The sequence below is a fragment of the Camellia sinensis genome, chromosome 14 (genome assembly GCF_055761805.1).
Source record: "Camellia sinensis isolate YWXY chromosome 14, ASM5576180v1, whole genome shotgun sequence".
Lineage (NCBI taxonomy): Eukaryota > Viridiplantae > Streptophyta > Magnoliopsida > Ericales > Theaceae > Camellia > Camellia sinensis.
In genome coordinates this window covers 8125436-8144738 of record NC_138974.1, presented here as the reverse complement: position 1 = coordinate 8144738, position 19303 = coordinate 8125436, and the positions used below count along the sequence as shown (strand labels likewise).

The 19303-nt window shown below is 39.5% G+C and overlaps 1 protein-coding gene across 2 annotated transcripts in view; it reads left to right on the top strand.

Annotated features, from left to right (window-relative positions):
- LOC145788667 (callose synthase 9-like) overlaps nt 1-19303 on the top strand; it is a 99783-nt gene that overhangs the window by 39926 nt on the left and 40554 nt on the right. For both annotated transcript variants that reach the window (XR_014350936.1, XM_082906252.1), the window contains exons 19-28: nt 2802-2862; nt 2970-3051; nt 4650-4699; nt 11445-11531; nt 11800-11885; nt 12013-12037; nt 14580-14674; nt 14800-14881; nt 15013-15170; nt 15290-15410. Coding sequence is in view for 1 of the 2 variants with exons in the window: in XM_082906252.1 (XP_082762378.1) it covers nt 2802-2862; nt 2970-3051; nt 4650-4699; nt 11445-11531; nt 11800-11885; nt 12013-12037; nt 14580-14674; nt 14800-14881; nt 15013-15170; nt 15290-15410 (847 nt within the window). In the remaining variant the exon portion in view is untranslated. The remainder of the gene's footprint in view (nt 1-2801; nt 2863-2969; nt 3052-4649; nt 4700-11444; nt 11532-11799; nt 11886-12012; nt 12038-14579; nt 14675-14799; nt 14882-15012; nt 15171-15289; nt 15411-19303) is intronic.

Below are 19303 nucleotides of genomic sequence, written 5' to 3'. Positions count from 1 at the left end.
GAGAATAGATTGAGATGGTTTGGTCATATACAATGGAGACTGACAGAGGCAGTAGTGAAGAGATGTGATACAGTCATGGTATATGGAAGTGTTAGGGGAAGGGGCAGGCCTAGATTGACGTATACAAGTGTAGTAAATAGTGATATGAATCTCCTTAATTTGACTAACGAAATGGCCTTTGATAGAGTCGAGTGGAGAAGAAGGATTCATGTAACCGACCCATTTGATGGGACTTAAGGCTTGACTTGGTTTGGTTTGGTTTGGTTATGTTGTACATTATATCTATATGTTATAGATCCCATAGCAGATGACATTGTCTTCTTTTGTGTTGTAAATTCGATGTAGTTGGGCATATGTTACATGGACTCCTTTTTTTTTTGTTTCTCCCAAAGTACTCGTGTCCACCAGATTTGACAAGGGTAAAGGTGTGGTATATCGTATATGTATCCGACTCTTGTACCCAATTCAAATTTTGTAATTCTTTATGTTGCTACATTTCTACATAATTGACAATAGCTTAATAAAGAATATTATACAATATGCAATATATAAGTGTCCATGATGAGTCCACATACCCATATACAAGTTTTGGATGCATACCTCAATATCATAAGATTCAGGATTGTAAAGGTTTGGCACTTGGAAACACACCCGGAGTTGCACCAGATATTTAGATTCTATTCCATGTAATATAGAGTTGGGCTATCTGCAATGTATCATTTTGAATTTTGAGGCTGTTTCAGGTCTGATAGTAAATCTTACTAAATTCAAGTTGATTCTTGTTGAAATTCTTCATGCTGGGTCCTAGTGCTGTTTTTGGGATGTGAGTTTGGTGCTCTTCTTGTCACATGCCTTGGCCTACCCTTGGGATATCTTTTTTAAGGCTAAGGTAGTGTGGAATAGGGTAGTTGATCAATTTCAGAGGAGATCAAAAAGCTGGGAGAGCAATTCCTGTTTAATGATTCTTGTCTTATGTTATTGGAGAGGACATTGTTTTCCAACCTATTTCATGTTACACTATTCCAGTTTCGGTGCCGAAGAGGCTTGGAAAATTTCAATGAGACTTTCTGTTGGGTGGAGTGAGGGAAGAGTTCAAATATATTGTTTATTAGGATACATTTTAGACAGTGGTGAGGGAAGGTGCTATAGGTGTTAGGAGGTTGTGCCCTTACAGAAAAATTGTTATGGAGATTTGCTTTAGAGGGACAGATTTCAGAGGCAACCATGTTTCATTGGAGAGGACTTTGTAAGAGTATTTAAATTGTTTCGGAAGATTTCTTGAATCGTACCAATGTTAAGTTGCACAGAGCGATAGGGTGATGTTCTAGTGCCGTAAGTGTTGTGGAGACGTGACATTTGAGAGAGAGAATTCTTGGTATGTTCCTCGTTGTTGCTAACAAAGAAGCCTTAGCGGCAGATTATGTTTGGGGCATGGGTAGTGATGTTTTTTGGGATGTTGGATCGAGAAGGAATTTGCAACATTGGGAGATGGATCAACTCTATTTTGTGGGTATCAGGGAATTGGAGAAGGTGAACATTCTTTGCGGTGGGTTGTTACAATGTAAGGGAGGTTTGATGTGAAGTCTTGTGCAGGACGTTATAGGGTTGTAGAAGGGGGAATTTTCCATATAAAGGCAAATTTGTTTAGGCTCCTTCAAAGTTTGCTTTGTTTGTGTGGAACTATGTTATCAGAAAACGCTAATACCCTAGCAAATTACGTATTGGTACGCACGTTCCAAAACATGGTACACTTTCGTTCCAAAACGATAAATTTAGTGATCCGAAATGATCCCCAAATTTTTTTCCAATATATTTCCTTAAATGTTAACTTAGGAGAAAAAAATCAAATATATGAACTAAAATTTAAGGTGTCAAAAATGGGTCATAATTTTCATAGAAATGATTTGTTACATGAAAGAAAAAGAAAAAAAATTATTGGATACTTAATTGTTAAAAGAAAATTACTCTAGAAGTACCTTAAATTCTTGAGTGTAATCTGTACAAGTCTACTCCTATTGTATCACATTTTAGAGCATGTGGGGTACCACGTTCCAGTTTCCATTCCGTGTACTGGAATGATCCACGTTCTAGGTAACATAGGTCTGGAATGCAACTCATGAGAAGATCCTATCAGGAGATTATAATAAGATGACAAGTCATTGTTAATTGTTGTTGGTTAGATAAGTGTGATGGCAAGTCAATTTCTCATTTGCCTATTCATACGGACCTTAATTGGTGTCGCTTAAAAGTTATTTTTTGGTTCTTTTGTCTAATTGAGTTTCAAGAGGTGTTATGCTTAACTTGGATCTTGTTGATTTATTAGATTCTCCTCTTTTGTAAAAATCTATAGGGCCATAGAGAGGCCGCTTTGTTTGAGTAGTATAGTTATCATGGTTTAACCTTTCGTACATGAGCAACATCTCCTTTTGATACTCTTTTTAATGCAGTTTATTTTAATTATCTAAAAAGTAAACCATTAAATGGTGCCAAAAGATGAGGATGTAACCCTGTACACAAGTCTGCACTTTAGATATTTTTGCCCCCTTTAAGATATCCAAGAGCTGTAAGGAACTTACCCTTCTACTTTGACGATCTGCCTTTCTCTCTTTATGATGTTTTTCCTTAGTCACATTAATAGTTGTGCCATTTTAGTAGTTTGTTTCTACACTATGATCATTCACTGCCGAAGACACAGTAGTTATGCAGCTTCAGTTGTTTTTTTAAACTGTTCATTCACTGCCTAAGAAACCCAGAATCCTTGATGGGAGTAGCTTGACTTTTCTAATATTATTGCAATGCAGGTATGTTATCTTCTGGTTTTTTGTTTTGGGCGTCAAATTTTCCTTTTCCTATTTTCTTTCGGTATGTGATATTGGTTATTCTATTTCTTTTATTTTCTTATTTTTTCCTAAAAAATGATATTTTAATGGTGATATGCTGATTGGTGTGCTTTTACTTGGTTTATGCAGATCAAGCCCTTGGTGGAACCTACAAGGATTATTGTAAATATGTCCGGTTTGACTTATTCTTGGCATGATTTTGTGTCTAAAAGTAAGCAATCGGCCTGCTTCTTTGATCCACTTTAAGATTCGATGGTCATTATAACATCTTTTATGATTTTTCATACTGTTTTGTATGTTCTCGGCAGAATCACAAATTTGAGGCCATATTGTTTTTTTAGTTTTGTTTTGTTCTTTTATTTATTTATTTATATTTTCCCACTAATTTCTTTTTTTTCTACTAATATTTTGTTTTCTTATCCGAAGGAAGAAATAGAATGTGCAAAAAAAATTCTTTAAGGGGATTCTCCTGAATTATTATAATTCTTCATCTGATTGGTGTTGTATCCTTAAAATAATAAGTAAAAGCAAGAGAATTGGTGGTATGCTTTGCCTTCCATCATCTTGAAGTATTCAAGCATACAGTAATGTGGAAAAGTAAAGTAGGAAAGCCGCCCTTATTTACTGAAATAAATTTTATAATCTGTGGAGTATGAATTTTTGATGTTTTGTGATTGGTTTGTGATCTTTTTTCATTAAAAAAAGAAAATTGTACACTGGTAAACATTATTGTGTATGAGAGTTATATTCTTGAGTGTTGTGCTTGGTAGGCGTATGTTTCATGATGTCTTCCATTTCTGTTGTTGTAGACTCTCTGCTTGAAACGTATTGTTTGGTTGTTAAAAGGCACATAATTGCAAACCTAACTAGGTAATTTATTGGGGCAGTACAAATTGGTTTGGCCCAATAGTTAGGTTTGCTGTTAGTGTCCCTGCTGGCTTGGGTTTAAGTCTTAGAAACTGCCTCTCCAGAAATGGGTTAAGGCTGTGTACATCTTGCTGTCCTAGACTCACTTTAGTGGGAGCCTTGTGCACTACTTTTCCCCTTCCGGTGTTGTTTTATTGACCTTCTCCATACATCGTGCTGCAGTAAATGTAAATCATTTGAATTGCTATCTTGTGTTTAATCACCATCATACTGCATACATGTGCACCTGTTCCATATATGATGTTTCCCCTCCCTGATCTCTCTCGGGCCACTTGTAAGTGGGTAAAGAGAAGAATAAATACTAGAAAAGTGTGGCAGTAATAAATCTACTCATATTGGCCAATCCACTGATATTTTCTATGTACAGTGTTTTTCTTTTTCATTGTTACTATTCTTTGATTTCCTTCTTGTCTGTACTTTTTGAATTAAAAGTATTCAACTATTTGTCTGCATCAATATGTGGTATACTCGGGCTGAATCCCAATTAAACACAATGGTTCAGAAACAATGTTGTTTGCCATTTTGGCAATCAATTTCTTGGCTGTCATTTACTTCGATTATGTAATTGATTACATTATGATTTTTTTGTGGTCTTCTTGATCAAAGCATATTGTGTATTTCTCTCCAAAAAAAAAAAAAAAAAAAATGATGAAGATAAAAATGCGTATAGTTGCACTTAGGAGTTGCAATAAAGTGCTCGTTGTTCTTTCTTTCTTGTAAATTGTATCATAGTAGGTGAAACTGCTCCACTTATGCATCCTTTGATTGCAAAATTAAATGTTTTTTCAGGGTTTAGTATATTTGTTTCCATCATGTTTATAAAATATTATATATGTGATCATATAAATTATGCATTTTTTAATTTTCTGCTGTTGCTTGCAGATAACCATAATGCGTTGACAGTTGCTAGCTTATGGGCACCAATAGTTGCTGTAAGTGGGCATTGCCAATCGCTATTTGTTGTATCTAGTTTTATTTGAACTTATGCAGCCCTGAAATTTACTAGATAAACGATACATGCTATTATTTTGGGAAAGCCTTATCAATAATTTATTTTGTTGTTACTGATCCAAGAAAGAAAGAAAAAAGAAAAAAAAAAAGGCTTCTACTTCCTGTAGAACAATGTAATAATGGGATTGAGTGAATAATATTGGTGTAAATGCATGCCTTGTTGTTTTAGCTCCGGTTTTAAAATATATAATTTTATTTCTTTTGGCTATATTACATGGACTCGGGTACGGGTGTCGGATGCTGGTATGTATCTAGATGTCGGACTTATGAAATCATAAATTTAAGGGTACGCGGACTCAGCAAAAAAAAGTGATATTTTTATATTTTTAATCAAATATATGAGATAAAATAGTGCTATATGTTATTTATAGTGTTAAAAAGACATTTATAACAATTATACAACAATATGTACATATAATAATAGTGTTTTTTTTTTTTGATAAATAAACAAATCTTATTAAGAACGCATCAAGTTGATTCAAACAAATACAAAATGCCATCCCCAGTTAGGGGAAACTAAAAATAAACGAAGCTAACCAATAACATCTTCTAGAAAATAAAAAAAAACAAATTTGTTCGGATCAAACTTCCTCTCCAACCAACTATACATAACCACTAATAGACGATTTTGTAACCAAGCAACCCCCTAAGCAACATCCAAGAAAGAATGCTGATTCCTCTCCAACCAAACAAGCCACATCAAGAAAAACGTGCCAACAACCAAACCCACCACCGTTGACGCCCAAACCTAGCACCCCTCCTGATTCCTCTCCAACCAAACAAGCCACATCAAGCAAAACGATGCCAACAACCAAACCCACCACTGTCGACGCCCAAACCTAGCACCCCTCCACGACCAAGCAATCCCAAAAAGAGAACAAATGAAACCCCACAACTAGGAAGCTGTCAAACAATGAAGAAATAAATGATCCACGGACTCAGTAGCACGACAACACATGCAACACCGATTCACTAAAACATGACCACGCCGCATTAAGTTGTCCAAAGTAAGATTCCGTCCTAAAGCGGCTGTTCACATAAAGAAGACCACCTTAGACGGAACACCCGGTATCCAAACACTATTCCAAGGAAAAGCAACACCATCATCCCCCACCAAACCCTTATAGAAAGATGCAATTGAAAACCGCCCCTTTGCCCTCCCCCCATTCCATTCCATTCCATAACATCTTGTCCCACCCTAGTAATTCCCAACCCATATAAAACACCCCACAACTCCACCAACTGAGTAACCTCCCAATCATGCACTGCACACCGCAACTGAATATCCCACACCACCATATCCCCACCCCCTAAATAAGATGCCATCGTCGCCTCCCGATCAACCACAATATGAAAAATCAACGGAAAACGGGCCTCCAGAGACTCCTCCCCACACCACCTCTCCTTACAAAACCGCACCGACAACCCATCGCCCACCCTAAACCCTACCCACCTCCAAAACTCCTTCCGTCCTAACCAAATCCCTTTCCAAAGCCCACACCCATGCGTGGTGAGCACATCCCCCGAAATCCGATTCTCACTCCCCATCCCATACTTAGAAGCCACCACCCTCTGCAAAAACTTGTCCGCCTCCAAGGCAAACCGCTATAACCATTTCCCTAACAAAGCTCAATTAAAGACACCAACCTCCTCACCCCTAACCCCTTTGCTTGCTTAGGTTGACAAATCTGCCCCCATTCAACCAAATGATACCTAAATTCATCACCACCACTACCCCATAGAAAATCCCCCTGAAGCTTCTCCAACTGATGCGCCACCGATACTGGAATAACATGGACCGACATAAAGTAGGTCGGAATATTACTCAACACTCTTAATCAACGTCAATCGTCCGTCCTTCGACAAATACTGCCTCTTCCATCTCGCCAGACGGTGTTGTATGCGCTCCACTATCCCATCCCAAACCATTTTCGCCTTGAAAGAGGCACCTAATGACAAACCCAAATAAGAAATCGGCAAAACTGACATCCTACAACCCAAGATGGCAACTAAAACTGGTAATCACTCCACCTCCCCAACTGGAATAAGCTCTGACTTTCGCAAGTTATCCTGGAGGCCCGATACTACCTCAAAACATAACAAAACACACCTCAAATGACTCACCTGCTCCACATCAGCCCCACAGAAAATCAGAGTGTCATCCGCATATAATAAATGAGATACAACAAGACAGACAGCGATCCCACAACAAAGCCCCCCAGGAGACCCCCATGCACATCTCTATCCAACAATCTACTCAACGCCTCCATCACTAGAATGAAGAACAGTGGTGACAACGGATCTCCCTGCTGAAGACCTCGATATGTCTGAAAAAATCCTATTGGAGTTCCATTAATCAAGACAGACATCCGCACAGTCGAGACGCAGAACTTAATGCAACGGCACCAAGTCTCTTCAAAACCCATCTGATCCAACATATACAAGAGGAAATCCCAATTAGTGTTGTTATATGCCTTCTCAATATCCAATTTGCAGATCAAACCTGGGCGTTGTTGTCGAATCCGACAATCCACACTCATTGGCAACCAACACAGCATTCAAAATCTGCCTACCTCCTACAAATGCGTTCTGAGACTCAGACACCACAGACCGCAAAACCCGTCTTAAGTCTATTTGCTAGAACTTTGGTTAATATTTTATACATACTTTCCAACAAGCTAATAGGTCGAAAGTCAGGAACATCCTCAGCCCCCCTTTTCTTTGGGATCAAAGCCAAAAAAGTCGCATTAAAACTTTTCTCAAATTGGCCAGATCGGTAGAAAGCCTCCAAAGTTGTCATCACATCACCCTTCACCACACTCCAACAATGCTGAAAGAAAGCTAATGAGAAGCCATCTGGGCCTGAAGCTTTGTCACCACTCATAGCCTGTAAAGCCCCATACACCTCTTACTCTGTAAAAGCACGCACCAAATGCTGCCTATCCTCTCCCGTGATCATATCAAACTGAACCCATTCCAAGCTTGGGCGCCACTACCCTTCTTGTTGTCAAAACAAATTTTGATAGAAACCCACAATCCCTTCTCGAATCTCCGGATCCGTGCAAAGGTCTCGGTCATCCACCCACATCCTAGTAATTTGATTAATCCGCTGATGTGCATTCGCCATCCGATGAAAAAATTTCGTCTTTCGATCCCCATCCTTCAACCACAAACATCTAGATTTTTGTCTAAAGGACACCTCCTCTATGCGAGAAATACGAACAAAGTCCTGTCTGGCCGCCTCCTTCCGAGCACTATCAGTAGTGGACAAACCCCCTTGCGCCTCTAACTCATCAAGGGCGCGGAGTGAAGACACCACCTTCGCTTTCTGACCCTCTAACCAGCCAAACACCTCCTTATTCCATATCTTCAAATCTCCCTTGAGCAATTTCAGTTTATGGGCTAGCACACTACTATTAGAACCAGAAATGACATAGCTACTCCACCATCCATGCACCACATCCAAAAAACTCTCTGTTTGTAGCCACATATTCTCAAACCGAAATGGCGTGGGACCACGACGAATCCCCTCACTATCAAGCATAATAGGCCAATGATCAGACACTGGGCGAGAAAGACGTAATTGGATAGCCTTCGAAAAATGCTCCTCTCATCCCCCAGTCACCAGAAAACAATCAATACGAGATATCATCTGCCCATTTGACCAAGTGAAGCTGCCTCCCTGAATAGGTGAGTCAACCAACTGCAACGTATCAATAAAAGAGCAAAAGAACCTCATGGACCCCGAGACCCGATTGGTCCCCGACCTCTCTGATGGCCATCTAATAACATTGAAATCTCGCCCGACACACCACGGAACATCCCATCGAAACGCCATACTCTCCAACTCCTCCAGAAACCCTTCCCGCTCCGAATGTTGCACCAGACCATACACCCTAGAAGGCCCACCGAAAGCCATCCTCCACACATTGAAACAAACAAGACACCGAAAGCCCCTCCCACCTCCTCCTCCTCTCTCACTACCACCCTCTTATCCTAGCAAAAAGAAACCCCCCCTCCCCCCCTCCCGGCGGCTGTCCTAGATGACGGCAAAAATGTCCACTCCACAAACCGCCCCCCCCCCCCCCCCATACCTCCCGAGTCAACTCTAGGTCCCAACTCCATCTTTGTTTCTTGTAGACACACTACATCCACTTTGGCTCCACGCAACACAACCTTCACAGCCACCTTTTTATCGTTATCATGCAAGCCCTGCACATTCCAAGATAAAATTTTTAGCTTCATTTCAAGAACAGTGGTCCCCCACGCTCTTTTCTAGCTCCCCGTCTGACATTCTGCCTCCTATGATCATAATTAACAGTTCACTCCAAATTCTTGAGCTCCCGGTGCCTTTTATCGGGGGAAATAAACGGTGTACCCAATCTCGTACTAGGAGCCCCTTGCCGCCATGATGCTTCTACTGCTGCGAATAATCGCATAGCCTCCTCTGCATGGGCCTCAAACAACAAACCCAGACAGCGGCTAACTTCCCTAATGCACTCCAACACCCAATTTGACACTACCTCAGAAGATGGAACCTCTAGCCCATCCAACCCACTGTTGTTCTGGAACATGTTTTGATGCTGTCCCAACAAGTCTTCTAATCCACCTCCCTCTATAGTAAGGGGTTACAGTACAAAAGCTAGCCCTTTGGTATTGGTAAGCTCATTCTGTTCAACGCAATCTACTCAGGAAACGCCCTCATGTGCCGCCGTAGCTGGATTGACCCCAGCATCGTTAGCTTCCGAGGTCGTCGCTTGAGAACTAAGTCCACCCTCCTTTGCCAGTTGCCGCGACCCTTAGATCGTCGCCGATAGATTCGCGATGGGCCACCAACTCCCAGCCCAACTGTGTTTTGGATGAGCGATGCTGCATATTGACATTGACCATCTCCACCAGACCCGGCTCTCCTGGATTCGCCTTTGCAGTTCATCATATCCACTGCTCGTGCCAACCCGACCCACCTAGCAAAAGGGGAACTGACCTGGGGTAACCTAGGTGGGCCCAATTTAGGCCCCTTTGGGCTTAAGTGACATGCTGAAGAGCTCGCTCCATTAGTCTCACAGGTCCAACCCTGAACTCCATTATTCTTTGCCATAACCCAAGCTTTGCGGCCCACATTTGTATCTAATTATATAAGAAGTATCCGTTAAAAAGTATCTGACACATATCCCATATCCTTGTCCGAGTGTCGAATGTCTGACACGGGTATTTGACTTATTTTGAAGAGTCCGTGTTACATAGTCTTTTGGATCTCTGATGGTGGCATAATTAGTTGCACTCGTCGAGGATATGGAAGTGGTACGATTGGCCTTCTAACCATGCTTTATTTTACATGATATCATATCACTAAAAGTTGGTATTAGTATGCAAGAGCTAGTTATGGGTACTAGGAAGATGGAATAATTTCCATAATATTGATATTTAAAACTCTTAGGCCATGTTTGATTGGCGGTTTGGATTAGTAATCCATGGGCCCCACTTAGACCGTGTTTGTTTGTAGAGAAATGGCTTGGATTGCTAATCCTATGGGACTATCAATCCCCTCCCCCATGGTGGGATTTGCATTCCCATGGGAGGGTTGGGATGGATTAGTGGCTAAATGACTATTTTGCCCCCCATTTTACAAAACCAACAAAATTACTTTGTATGTAACAAGGTCTTTTACGTAATTTGTACATTTAATCTCAACTAACTAATGCCACTACACTAGTGCATAAACAAATACACTTATCTTATATCTCCAACTTAATTCTACCACACCATTAATCCCATTACTCAATCCCACTGTAGTCATAATCCCATCCTACCTAATCCGGCAAACAAATGTGGCCGTTAGTTGTAGAAAGTACAGTTATTGTCCTTTAATTAAATTTACAATTTGGCTTAGATGTAACTTTGGTCAATAGTATTATTATACTATCCATTTTGATTGATGAAAACAAGAAAGGTTACAAACTCACAGAAGTACTTATCCTTTTAACTCTCTCTTCATTTATTGCTGTTCTCTTGTGATGAGCTGATACAGATCATGGCATGGAATACCCTTCCTGATGAGTCCCCTTCAAATGTATCTTAATTTACGAGCTTAGCTTTTTTGGAAGTCAGAAATTCTTTTTACTTCTTCTATCCCAAAAGGCCTGTCAACTAGTTTTATGTTGTTCCCTGACCTTTCCCTGACCTTGGTCACTAATTCATGTGTAAAATTTTGATTCATCTACTTGAAGAGCTATAAAAATTTTAGGTTTGAAATAGAGATTCTCCTGGGTGATACTACCTGGTTTATAAGACCCACATTTGTTTTCGATTGTCAGTGTTGAAGATAAGGCACTTACGGTTCGAGATTGATGGGACAAAGTATGTGGAAGATTGAATTTTCAAATTCTATAACCAAAAAGTGCACTTGGATATAGAACTTGCATGGTGATGTGCCAAAAAGAAACTGAAAGGAGCAGAATAGTTGTTATTCCTGCTGGACTTGTTAAATTGTTCAAGCAAACTTGTTCTTTCATTTATTCCTACTTTATTGTGTTGTATATATGTTTTGCTCCTTGGTTTTGGATTGAACTTTCTAGAGTGTTGTAAGTTACTGTCTTTGATTGCTTTACTTGGTGTTATTTGTCTGCTCCATACCTGTTTTCTTTTTCATTTTTTTCTTTCTTGCAGATTTATCTCCTAGATATTTATTTGTTTTACACCATCATATCTGCGGTGTGGGGTTTCTTGCTCGGGGCTAGAGATCGTCTTGGGGAGGTAAGTCACTTCTATCAGATTGGTTGAATTCTGAGTGATGATATCTGGACTTTCTATACTTCATTTTTGCAGCACAATATTATCATGAAGCTGATTTTTTTTCTTATTTTTCAACAATTGAAGCTCCCAATTTGGCTTCATTCTTGTTGGATTGATGCCCTTTTGTGTTGTTTTTTTGTTTGAGGAAGATGATTCATAGTTTCCCACTTCTCGTTGCTTGTCTTAAATGATGTGAGGTAATTATCCATTTGTTTTCTGTGATCTTCAGATTAGATCCTTGGGGGCAGTCCACAAATTATTTGAGAAGTTCCCCGAGGCTTTTATCGATAAGCTTCATGTTCCTCTTTCTAAAAGGTTTGTTGTTTGCGTGTTCTTGTTTCCATTTTCCCATTTAGGCTGTTACAAATTATGAATCCAATTATATGTTTTTCTATAGTAACTGAGAAAGAACTTTTTATTTATTTTTTTTTTTTTTATGCAGGACTAACCTTCTCTCCAATGGTCAAGTGAGTCATAATTTCGACATCACTATAGTGCTGGCTGTTTTAATAATATTATGTTGTTGCATTAACTATAGAAGTTTACTGTCTTGTGAGTTTTGGGATTATATGGGTGATTGTTCCTAAGTTTAGTATGTCCGCTGCTTCGCGATGATTTGCTTTGGGTTGGTGCTGGCATATACTCTTCAGTGGCTTTTATAATTCTACAACGATCTTCTTTGTTCTCTTCTTTCCATGCAATGACTTGGTAAAAATGTTGCGCCTTTGTGCAATCTGACTAAACAAGGTATTGTGTTTCACCTTGTAGGGTAATCACCTATGGCAATCAAATTATATGAAGTTTTAGGCTTTAGAATTCCTGAACCTGAAAACCCTAAAGGCGTAGTTTATATGTATAAAGCTGTAAATCATTGGCTCCCAAGTTATTTTCTGCAATGTGATGTGCTTTGTGTCCGTAGACATGTGTTGCTCAAGTGTCTAAAGTGTGAACCTTAGTAGCTGTAAACTTCTACCTACTTTGGTAACGTTTCTGTTAATTTTACAGTAGAAGAAGAAGAAGAAGAAGAAGAAGAAGAAGAGGAAGAGGAAGAGAGAATTGCACAAGATGGCTGGAGAGAAAAAAAAGTGACCCAAAACTTAGTGTTCTCTTCTTAGACTCTCATATTTATAATAATAGACACTTATATAAGGCCTCGTTTGGGAACAGGTTAATTTAGTAACTTTTTGGCTATTTGGCTAAAAAGGTAGGTAAAAAAAACTTGTATGTTTGGGATGACTTTTTGGCTAATTACGAAAAGATGTGCAAAAAGTAGAGAGAAAAGAGAATCTTTGACTTTTTGGTATGAGTTGTTGGCTTTTTGACTAATTTAGTAATTTTTTGGCTAATTGGCTAAAATAGCCTCTTGCCAAACGAGGCCTAAGTACCAAAATAACCCTAACACTTAACACTCTCCCTCAAGTTGGTGCGAACATATCTCTCATGCCCAACTTGCAACAAATGGGGTGAAAGACCTTAGTACTAAAACCTTTAGTAAATACATCAGCCAATTGCTTTTCAGATTTCACGAAAGGCATACATATTAAACCCTTATTCAATTTCTCCTTAATAAAATGTTTGTCAATTTCAATATGTTTAGTCCTATCATGTTGAACAGGATTGTGCACGATATTGATGGCAACTTTGTTGTCACATTACAGTCTCAGGTTCACTGCAAACCATTCCTATATCACTCAACAAGGACTGAAATCACATAAGTTTACATGCGCCATAGCTCTGTATTCTACCTCTGCACTAGACCTGGATACTTGTTTGACATTTTTGGGAGACATGCTGCTGAAGTAAGAAGCTTTTGTAGGAGGGAGGTCGAGCGCAAGTATGTTTGTGGGGTATAGGGTGGACCTCCGAAAGAGTTTACAAGCTCTTATGAGGTAGAGGGCTTATTTGTTTTGCTATTGGAGACACAAGAGTGGGGTAGGATTTTAGATTGATGAACGATGTGGGAAAACTTCTTCGGTCAAAACTTTTCCAGAGCTCTATATTATCGCGGCTAATAAAGATGTGATGGTTTATGGTTATTTGTAGTTCTTAGGGTTGGGAGTGGGGTGGGAAGCTTTTGCTAGGGCCTTTATGGGTTGGGAGTTTGATACACTTTTGATGAATTTTTGATGTAATTATATAGAGTGAGGATTAATGGTGTTAGGCAAGATGAATTGAAATGAAAAAGTAAATGGGGAAATCAACAGTTAAATGTTTATTCTCTTATGTTATGTGGCAAGGGTGAGGGGTTTTCTATGGATGTATGTTTGGAAATCAAGGGTTACCGTCAATGTAGCTTTCATTATTTTGATGGCAACTTTGGATGCTATTGTTGTAATGATAAATTTGGGCAAGTGAGGCTTTGTTCTGTTTTTTTTTCTCCCTTGGCTAATTGGTGGTCGATGTGCAAAAGTGGAGGAGTCGGTTTATTATAATGTAGCCGGAGACTTTTGGAGCTTATTATTTTCTTTGTTTGGTGTGAGTTAGTTTATGATAGCTTTTGTGCTTCAACTTTATGATTGTAAGTCTTGTGGTTGACATTTGAAGGGTGTGATGAAGGCTTGGAGGGTTGCTTCTATATGCTAAATGCAGTGCCTTAAAAGAGAGAACAATCGACGGAGTTTTGAAGATGCACAAATGGTTATATTGTGAATCTTGCTTACTTCGATATATTCACTTTTGGCTTGAAGGGGGAATTTTGTGAATCTTTTTTTGTTGGTGGATTTTGTAAGAGGGTTCCATTTTAGGGAGAGCATATAGTTTTGTTATTTTGTAACTTGGTACCTTTTGTTTTTCTCTGGTGCACAAGCTTGGTGCCCCCTTGGCATTCATTTAATGTAATTCATACGTAATGAAAAAAATGTCTCAGTGCATATTTAATGAGTGTTAGTGTTTGACACTAGTACATATACTTTTCCTTGCATTTTTGCCTTTATAACTGTTGGATCTTTCTAAGAATATTATTTTGGTGGATAAATTGAATTATTGTGAAACTTAATTGTTTAATTGAAGGTTTTGGAAAAGATCAAGACAGATGCTGCTCAATTTTCTCCCTTTTGGAATGAAATTATAAAGAATCTACGAGAAGAGGATTATATTACAAATTTGTGAGTGTTGCTAGTTTCTGCTGTTGTGGCTTTTTGGGTTCATATATTAATAATTATTGTTTAATTTACATGTTTATTATTCTTTGTTTCCCTTCTTTATTGTTGTGATTTAATACTGCTTGAAGGGAAATGGAGTTGCTTCTAATGCCTAAGAATACTGGGAACTTACCCATGGTTCAGTGGCCCCTTTTCCTTCTTGCCAGCCAGGTATGATAGTTGTTCCTTATTAATTTATTTGGATTTATTTATTTATTTTGTTTCTTGAAGTTGTAGTTCTTTAGGTTTTGTCGACTTTTAGTTCAAGTTTTCATTGTTTTTATATATATATATATATATAGATTTTTGTAGCTAAAGATATTGCGATAGAGAGTAGAGATTCACAAGAGTTATGGGATAGGATCTTGAGGGATGACTACATGAAATACGCAGTTGAGGAATGCTATTACACCGTCAGGATTATCCTGACAGCCATCTTAGATGATGAAGCAAAGAAGTGGTAAGTATATATTAAATAGTTCTTATGCTTTATTTTGTATAGACATGTGCTTTTGTGATATGATTAACTTTTCAAACATAGTGTTGTAGGCTTCTTTTCTAATTCTATTTTTATGTCAGGGTTGAAAGGATTTATGAAGACATTCACACGAGTATGGTGAAGAGGGATATTCATAAAGATTTTCGATTGGATAAGCTGCCACTTGTGATTTCAAGAATCACTGCACTTATGGGAATACTGGTTAGTATTATAATTGATTATAATCTTTATATGCACACTGGATTCACAGAAATGAAATTAATAGTTGCTAAAATTTACCACTTGTGATTAGTCACTGCCCTTACGGAAAAACTTGTTGGTATTGTAATTGATTATAATCTTTATATGCACAGAAGTGAAATTAGTATGTAGCTAAATTTTTTGTTTTGATGACAATTGATGAAGCATGGGTACTCAAAAAATGTTGTTGTACAAGTATCAGGTACTTACTTGCTACGGGTATGCGTATCGGTACGGCTGCATGCGTACTGGGTATGGCAAAAATGTACCAGATACATTTTATACAACTTGTAGGAGTCTGGTACGCTTTGGGTACGCGGTGGGTACTCCATTGGTATGCGGCTGGGTACTATGGGATAAAAACATAATTTTTAGAATTTTTTAAGGGGCACCGGAGCAGTTATTTTTGCCCATTTTGAAAAATTAAATAAATGTGGGGTCTTTTGTAATAATAAAAAACATAAAACGATTAGGTTTACAAACCCATTTATCATTTCTCTTCTTCGATCATTCTGGGTACTCCCGTCAAAGAACAGAGTTGGTGAAGCAACTCTCCATCGAATACGGCACTGCTGGTCGACAGCAAAAGCTCGATTTCTGGTTTCTTAGTTCTTCATCTTCATCTTCATCTTCATCTTCATTTTCTTCTTCTTCCTCTTTCTTCTTCCTTGGCGAGTGTTAAGGGTTAGGTGTGGTTTGGTCTTTATGTATTATTCTTATTAGTATAAGTAGTTGTGTGTAAGGGGGAAACCCTAAGTTTTTGAATCAATAATTTACAGCAGCTTTCACTTGTTCTATTCCTTCTTCTTATTCTTCTTCTTCTTCTTCTCATCTATACATTTAACATGGTATCAGAGCACTATCTTCCTCCTTCAAGATTGTTCCGTAGATCCCCATATTGTTCCTGGTACGTCTGTTATAGCCACACAAAAAAAAAAAAAAAATTTTTTTTTACAGTATGCTCGAAATTTAATGGGTAATCACTCTATAATCTCATTTTGATTGTTTGGTCATTATTGATTAAATTTTCTAATTTTTTTGATTTTTTGTCAAAATTGGGTGATTTTTCGAAAATCACTGTTTGACCCTCTTTTTTCTGGTTTGTCCCTTCTTCTCCTATCCTTGGGAGCCGACTGGAACCCTAGAGGGGTTTGTTGTCCCTAGTTTGATGTATTTTGGCCCTATTTTGGATTTTTATCTCTGTTCAGATGCTCTGCTTCGGTTTTTTGACTTGTAGTTGATTTGGTTGCTCTGTTTTGGGCTTCTTTTGGACTGTTTTAGCCTTAGAAGGTGTTTGGTGTGCTGGTTGGGTGATTTGTGAACTTGTTTGATATCCGGCTTGTGTTTTTTGCACCCTCTTTTCTCATCTCATGGCTGACAGCTTGGGTCAGGACTCTAAGGGCAAGGAGGAGAGTGGACTGAGTCGTGGTCTGACTCTTGGTGATAGTCCTTCTCTCCAGATTAGTCCGGTCAAACTTAATGGTCTTAATTACTTGATTTGGTCCCGCTCCTGTAGTCTTGCGATTGCCGCCTGGCGTTTGACTGGCTATATTACTGGTAGTAGTACCCAGCCACCTACTGAGGATAGTACTTTATTTGCTCAATGGATTTCTAAGAATACTTTAGTTATGACTTGGCTCATCAATTCTATGGAGCCCACCATTAGTCGGACTTTTCTCTTGATGGATACTGCTCACAAGATCTGGATAGCTGCCTCTCAAATGTATTCTCAACAAGGGAATGATGCACAGGCCTATGAATTGCGTAAGACAATTAGGGGTTTGGATCAGAAGGATCGCTCTCTGGCAGTCTACTATGCTGAGTTGAGTGGTTTGTGGCAAGAGCTAGATTTCTACCAGAGTTTCCAGCCAGTTTGCTCCAAGGATGCCACTATGTTTCAGCAGGCTATGGAGAAGGAGCGGGTGTATGACTTTCTTGCTGGTCTGAATTTGGAGTATGATCAGATACGGGTTCAGGTGTTGGGTCGCTCTCCGTTTCCTACATTGCGTGAGGCTTATGCCCTGGTTCAGCAGGAGGAGAGTTGTCGTAGTGCTATGGTGCATGCTCCTGTTCTGGATCGGTCAGCGATGGTTGTCGGCCCCAAGTCACGTGATACTCCACCTTTTCTGCCTCCAGGTGGTGGTAAGGGTCCATTGGTTGATCGGGACCGGTTGAAGTGTGAGTATTGTGGGAAAGATAGACATGATAAAGAACACTGTTGGAAGTTGCATGGCCGCCCTAGTCAAGGCCGTGGTCGTGGTGGTGGTGTTCGTCCTCAAGCACATGTTTCTGAGACTACTGCCAGTGCCTCGAATGATGTTAGTTCTATTTTCCCGGATGAGCTTCACACTCTCAAACGTTTGATGGCTCGACTTGATTCTTCATCTGCCTTAGCTCTTTCCTCTTCTGCCTCTTCCAACTTTGCTCACACAGGTATCTCTACTAGTGCCCTCAGTGCTTCTTCGTCGTCTCCTTGGATCATTGATTCCGGTGCTACCGATCACATGACGGGTACTTCTAGTTTTTTTCATTCTTATTCACCTAGTTCTGGGCGAGATAAGGTTAGAGTGGCTGATGGCACTTTATTTTCTATCTTCGGCAAGGGTTCTGTTCGTTGCACCTCTTTACTTTCGCTTTCATCTGTTCTTCATGTTCCTAATTTTTCAACTGACTTACTTTCTGTTAGTAGCCTTACTACTGCTCTCAATTGCTCTGTAACCTTTTTTCCGACTCATTGTGTCTTTCAGGAACTGGCTACGGGGAAAATGATTGGCAGTGGCAGAGCACAAAATGGTTTGTACTTTCTGGATGCCATGCCTGCCTCACCTTTGTCCTCTCAGGCTCTTCAATGCACTTCTGGCTCCTCCCTTCGTCTTTTTCATCAGTGGCATCGCCGTTTGGGCCATCCTTCCTTTAGCATTTTAGAGAAACTTTTTCCTTTATTAGTTCGTGATTGTCCTAGGAATAACTTTGTTTGTGATGCTTGTGGGCTTGCTAAGAATAAACGTACTTGTTATCCTTCAATTAATAAAAGAAGTATTTTTCCTTTAATGCTTATTCATACCGATGTGTGGGGTCCTTCCCCTATTGTTTCTACCTCTGGTTATCGATGGTTTGTCACATTCATTGATTGTTATTCCCGTGTGACTTGGCTTTATTTACTTCGTACAAAAAATGAAGTTTTCTCATGCTTTAAAAGTTTTCATAAAATGGTATCCAATCTCTTCAATGCTACTATCAAAATTCTTAGGAGTGACAATGGGACTGAGTATGTTGATGGCGCTTTCCGGGCATACCTCGACGACCATGGCATTCTTTATCAGACTAGTTGTGTTGGCACTCCTGAATAGAATGGAGTTGCTGAATGTAAGAATGGCCATCTACTTGAGGTTGCTCGCTCTCTCTTGTTTACCATGAACGTTCCTAAGTCCTTTTGGGGGGATGCAGTTCTTACCGCGGCTTATCTTATTAACCGTATGCCCTCTAGTGTCCTCCACTTTCAAATTCCTCTTGAGCTTCTTCCTGTGACGTATCCCACTTCTTCTCTTCCGCCTCGGGTTTTTGGTAGTGTCTGTTTTGTTCATCTTCAACCTCGGACTCGTGGGAAGCTTGATCCTAAGGCTGTCCGGTGTGTCTTTCTTGGTTATTCTGCTACTCAGAAAGGCTACAAATGCTATGACCCTCACTCTCATAGGTTGTATGTTAGTATGGATGTCACCTTCCGTGAATCTGAGTCTTTTTTTCCTGGTCCTCCGCCATCTCCTCAGGGGGAGCGTGGTATCGATGAGATTGCGGATGAGACGGCATCATATCAGCATGAGTTGTCTTTTTTCCTTCCTCCTCAACGGGCTGTT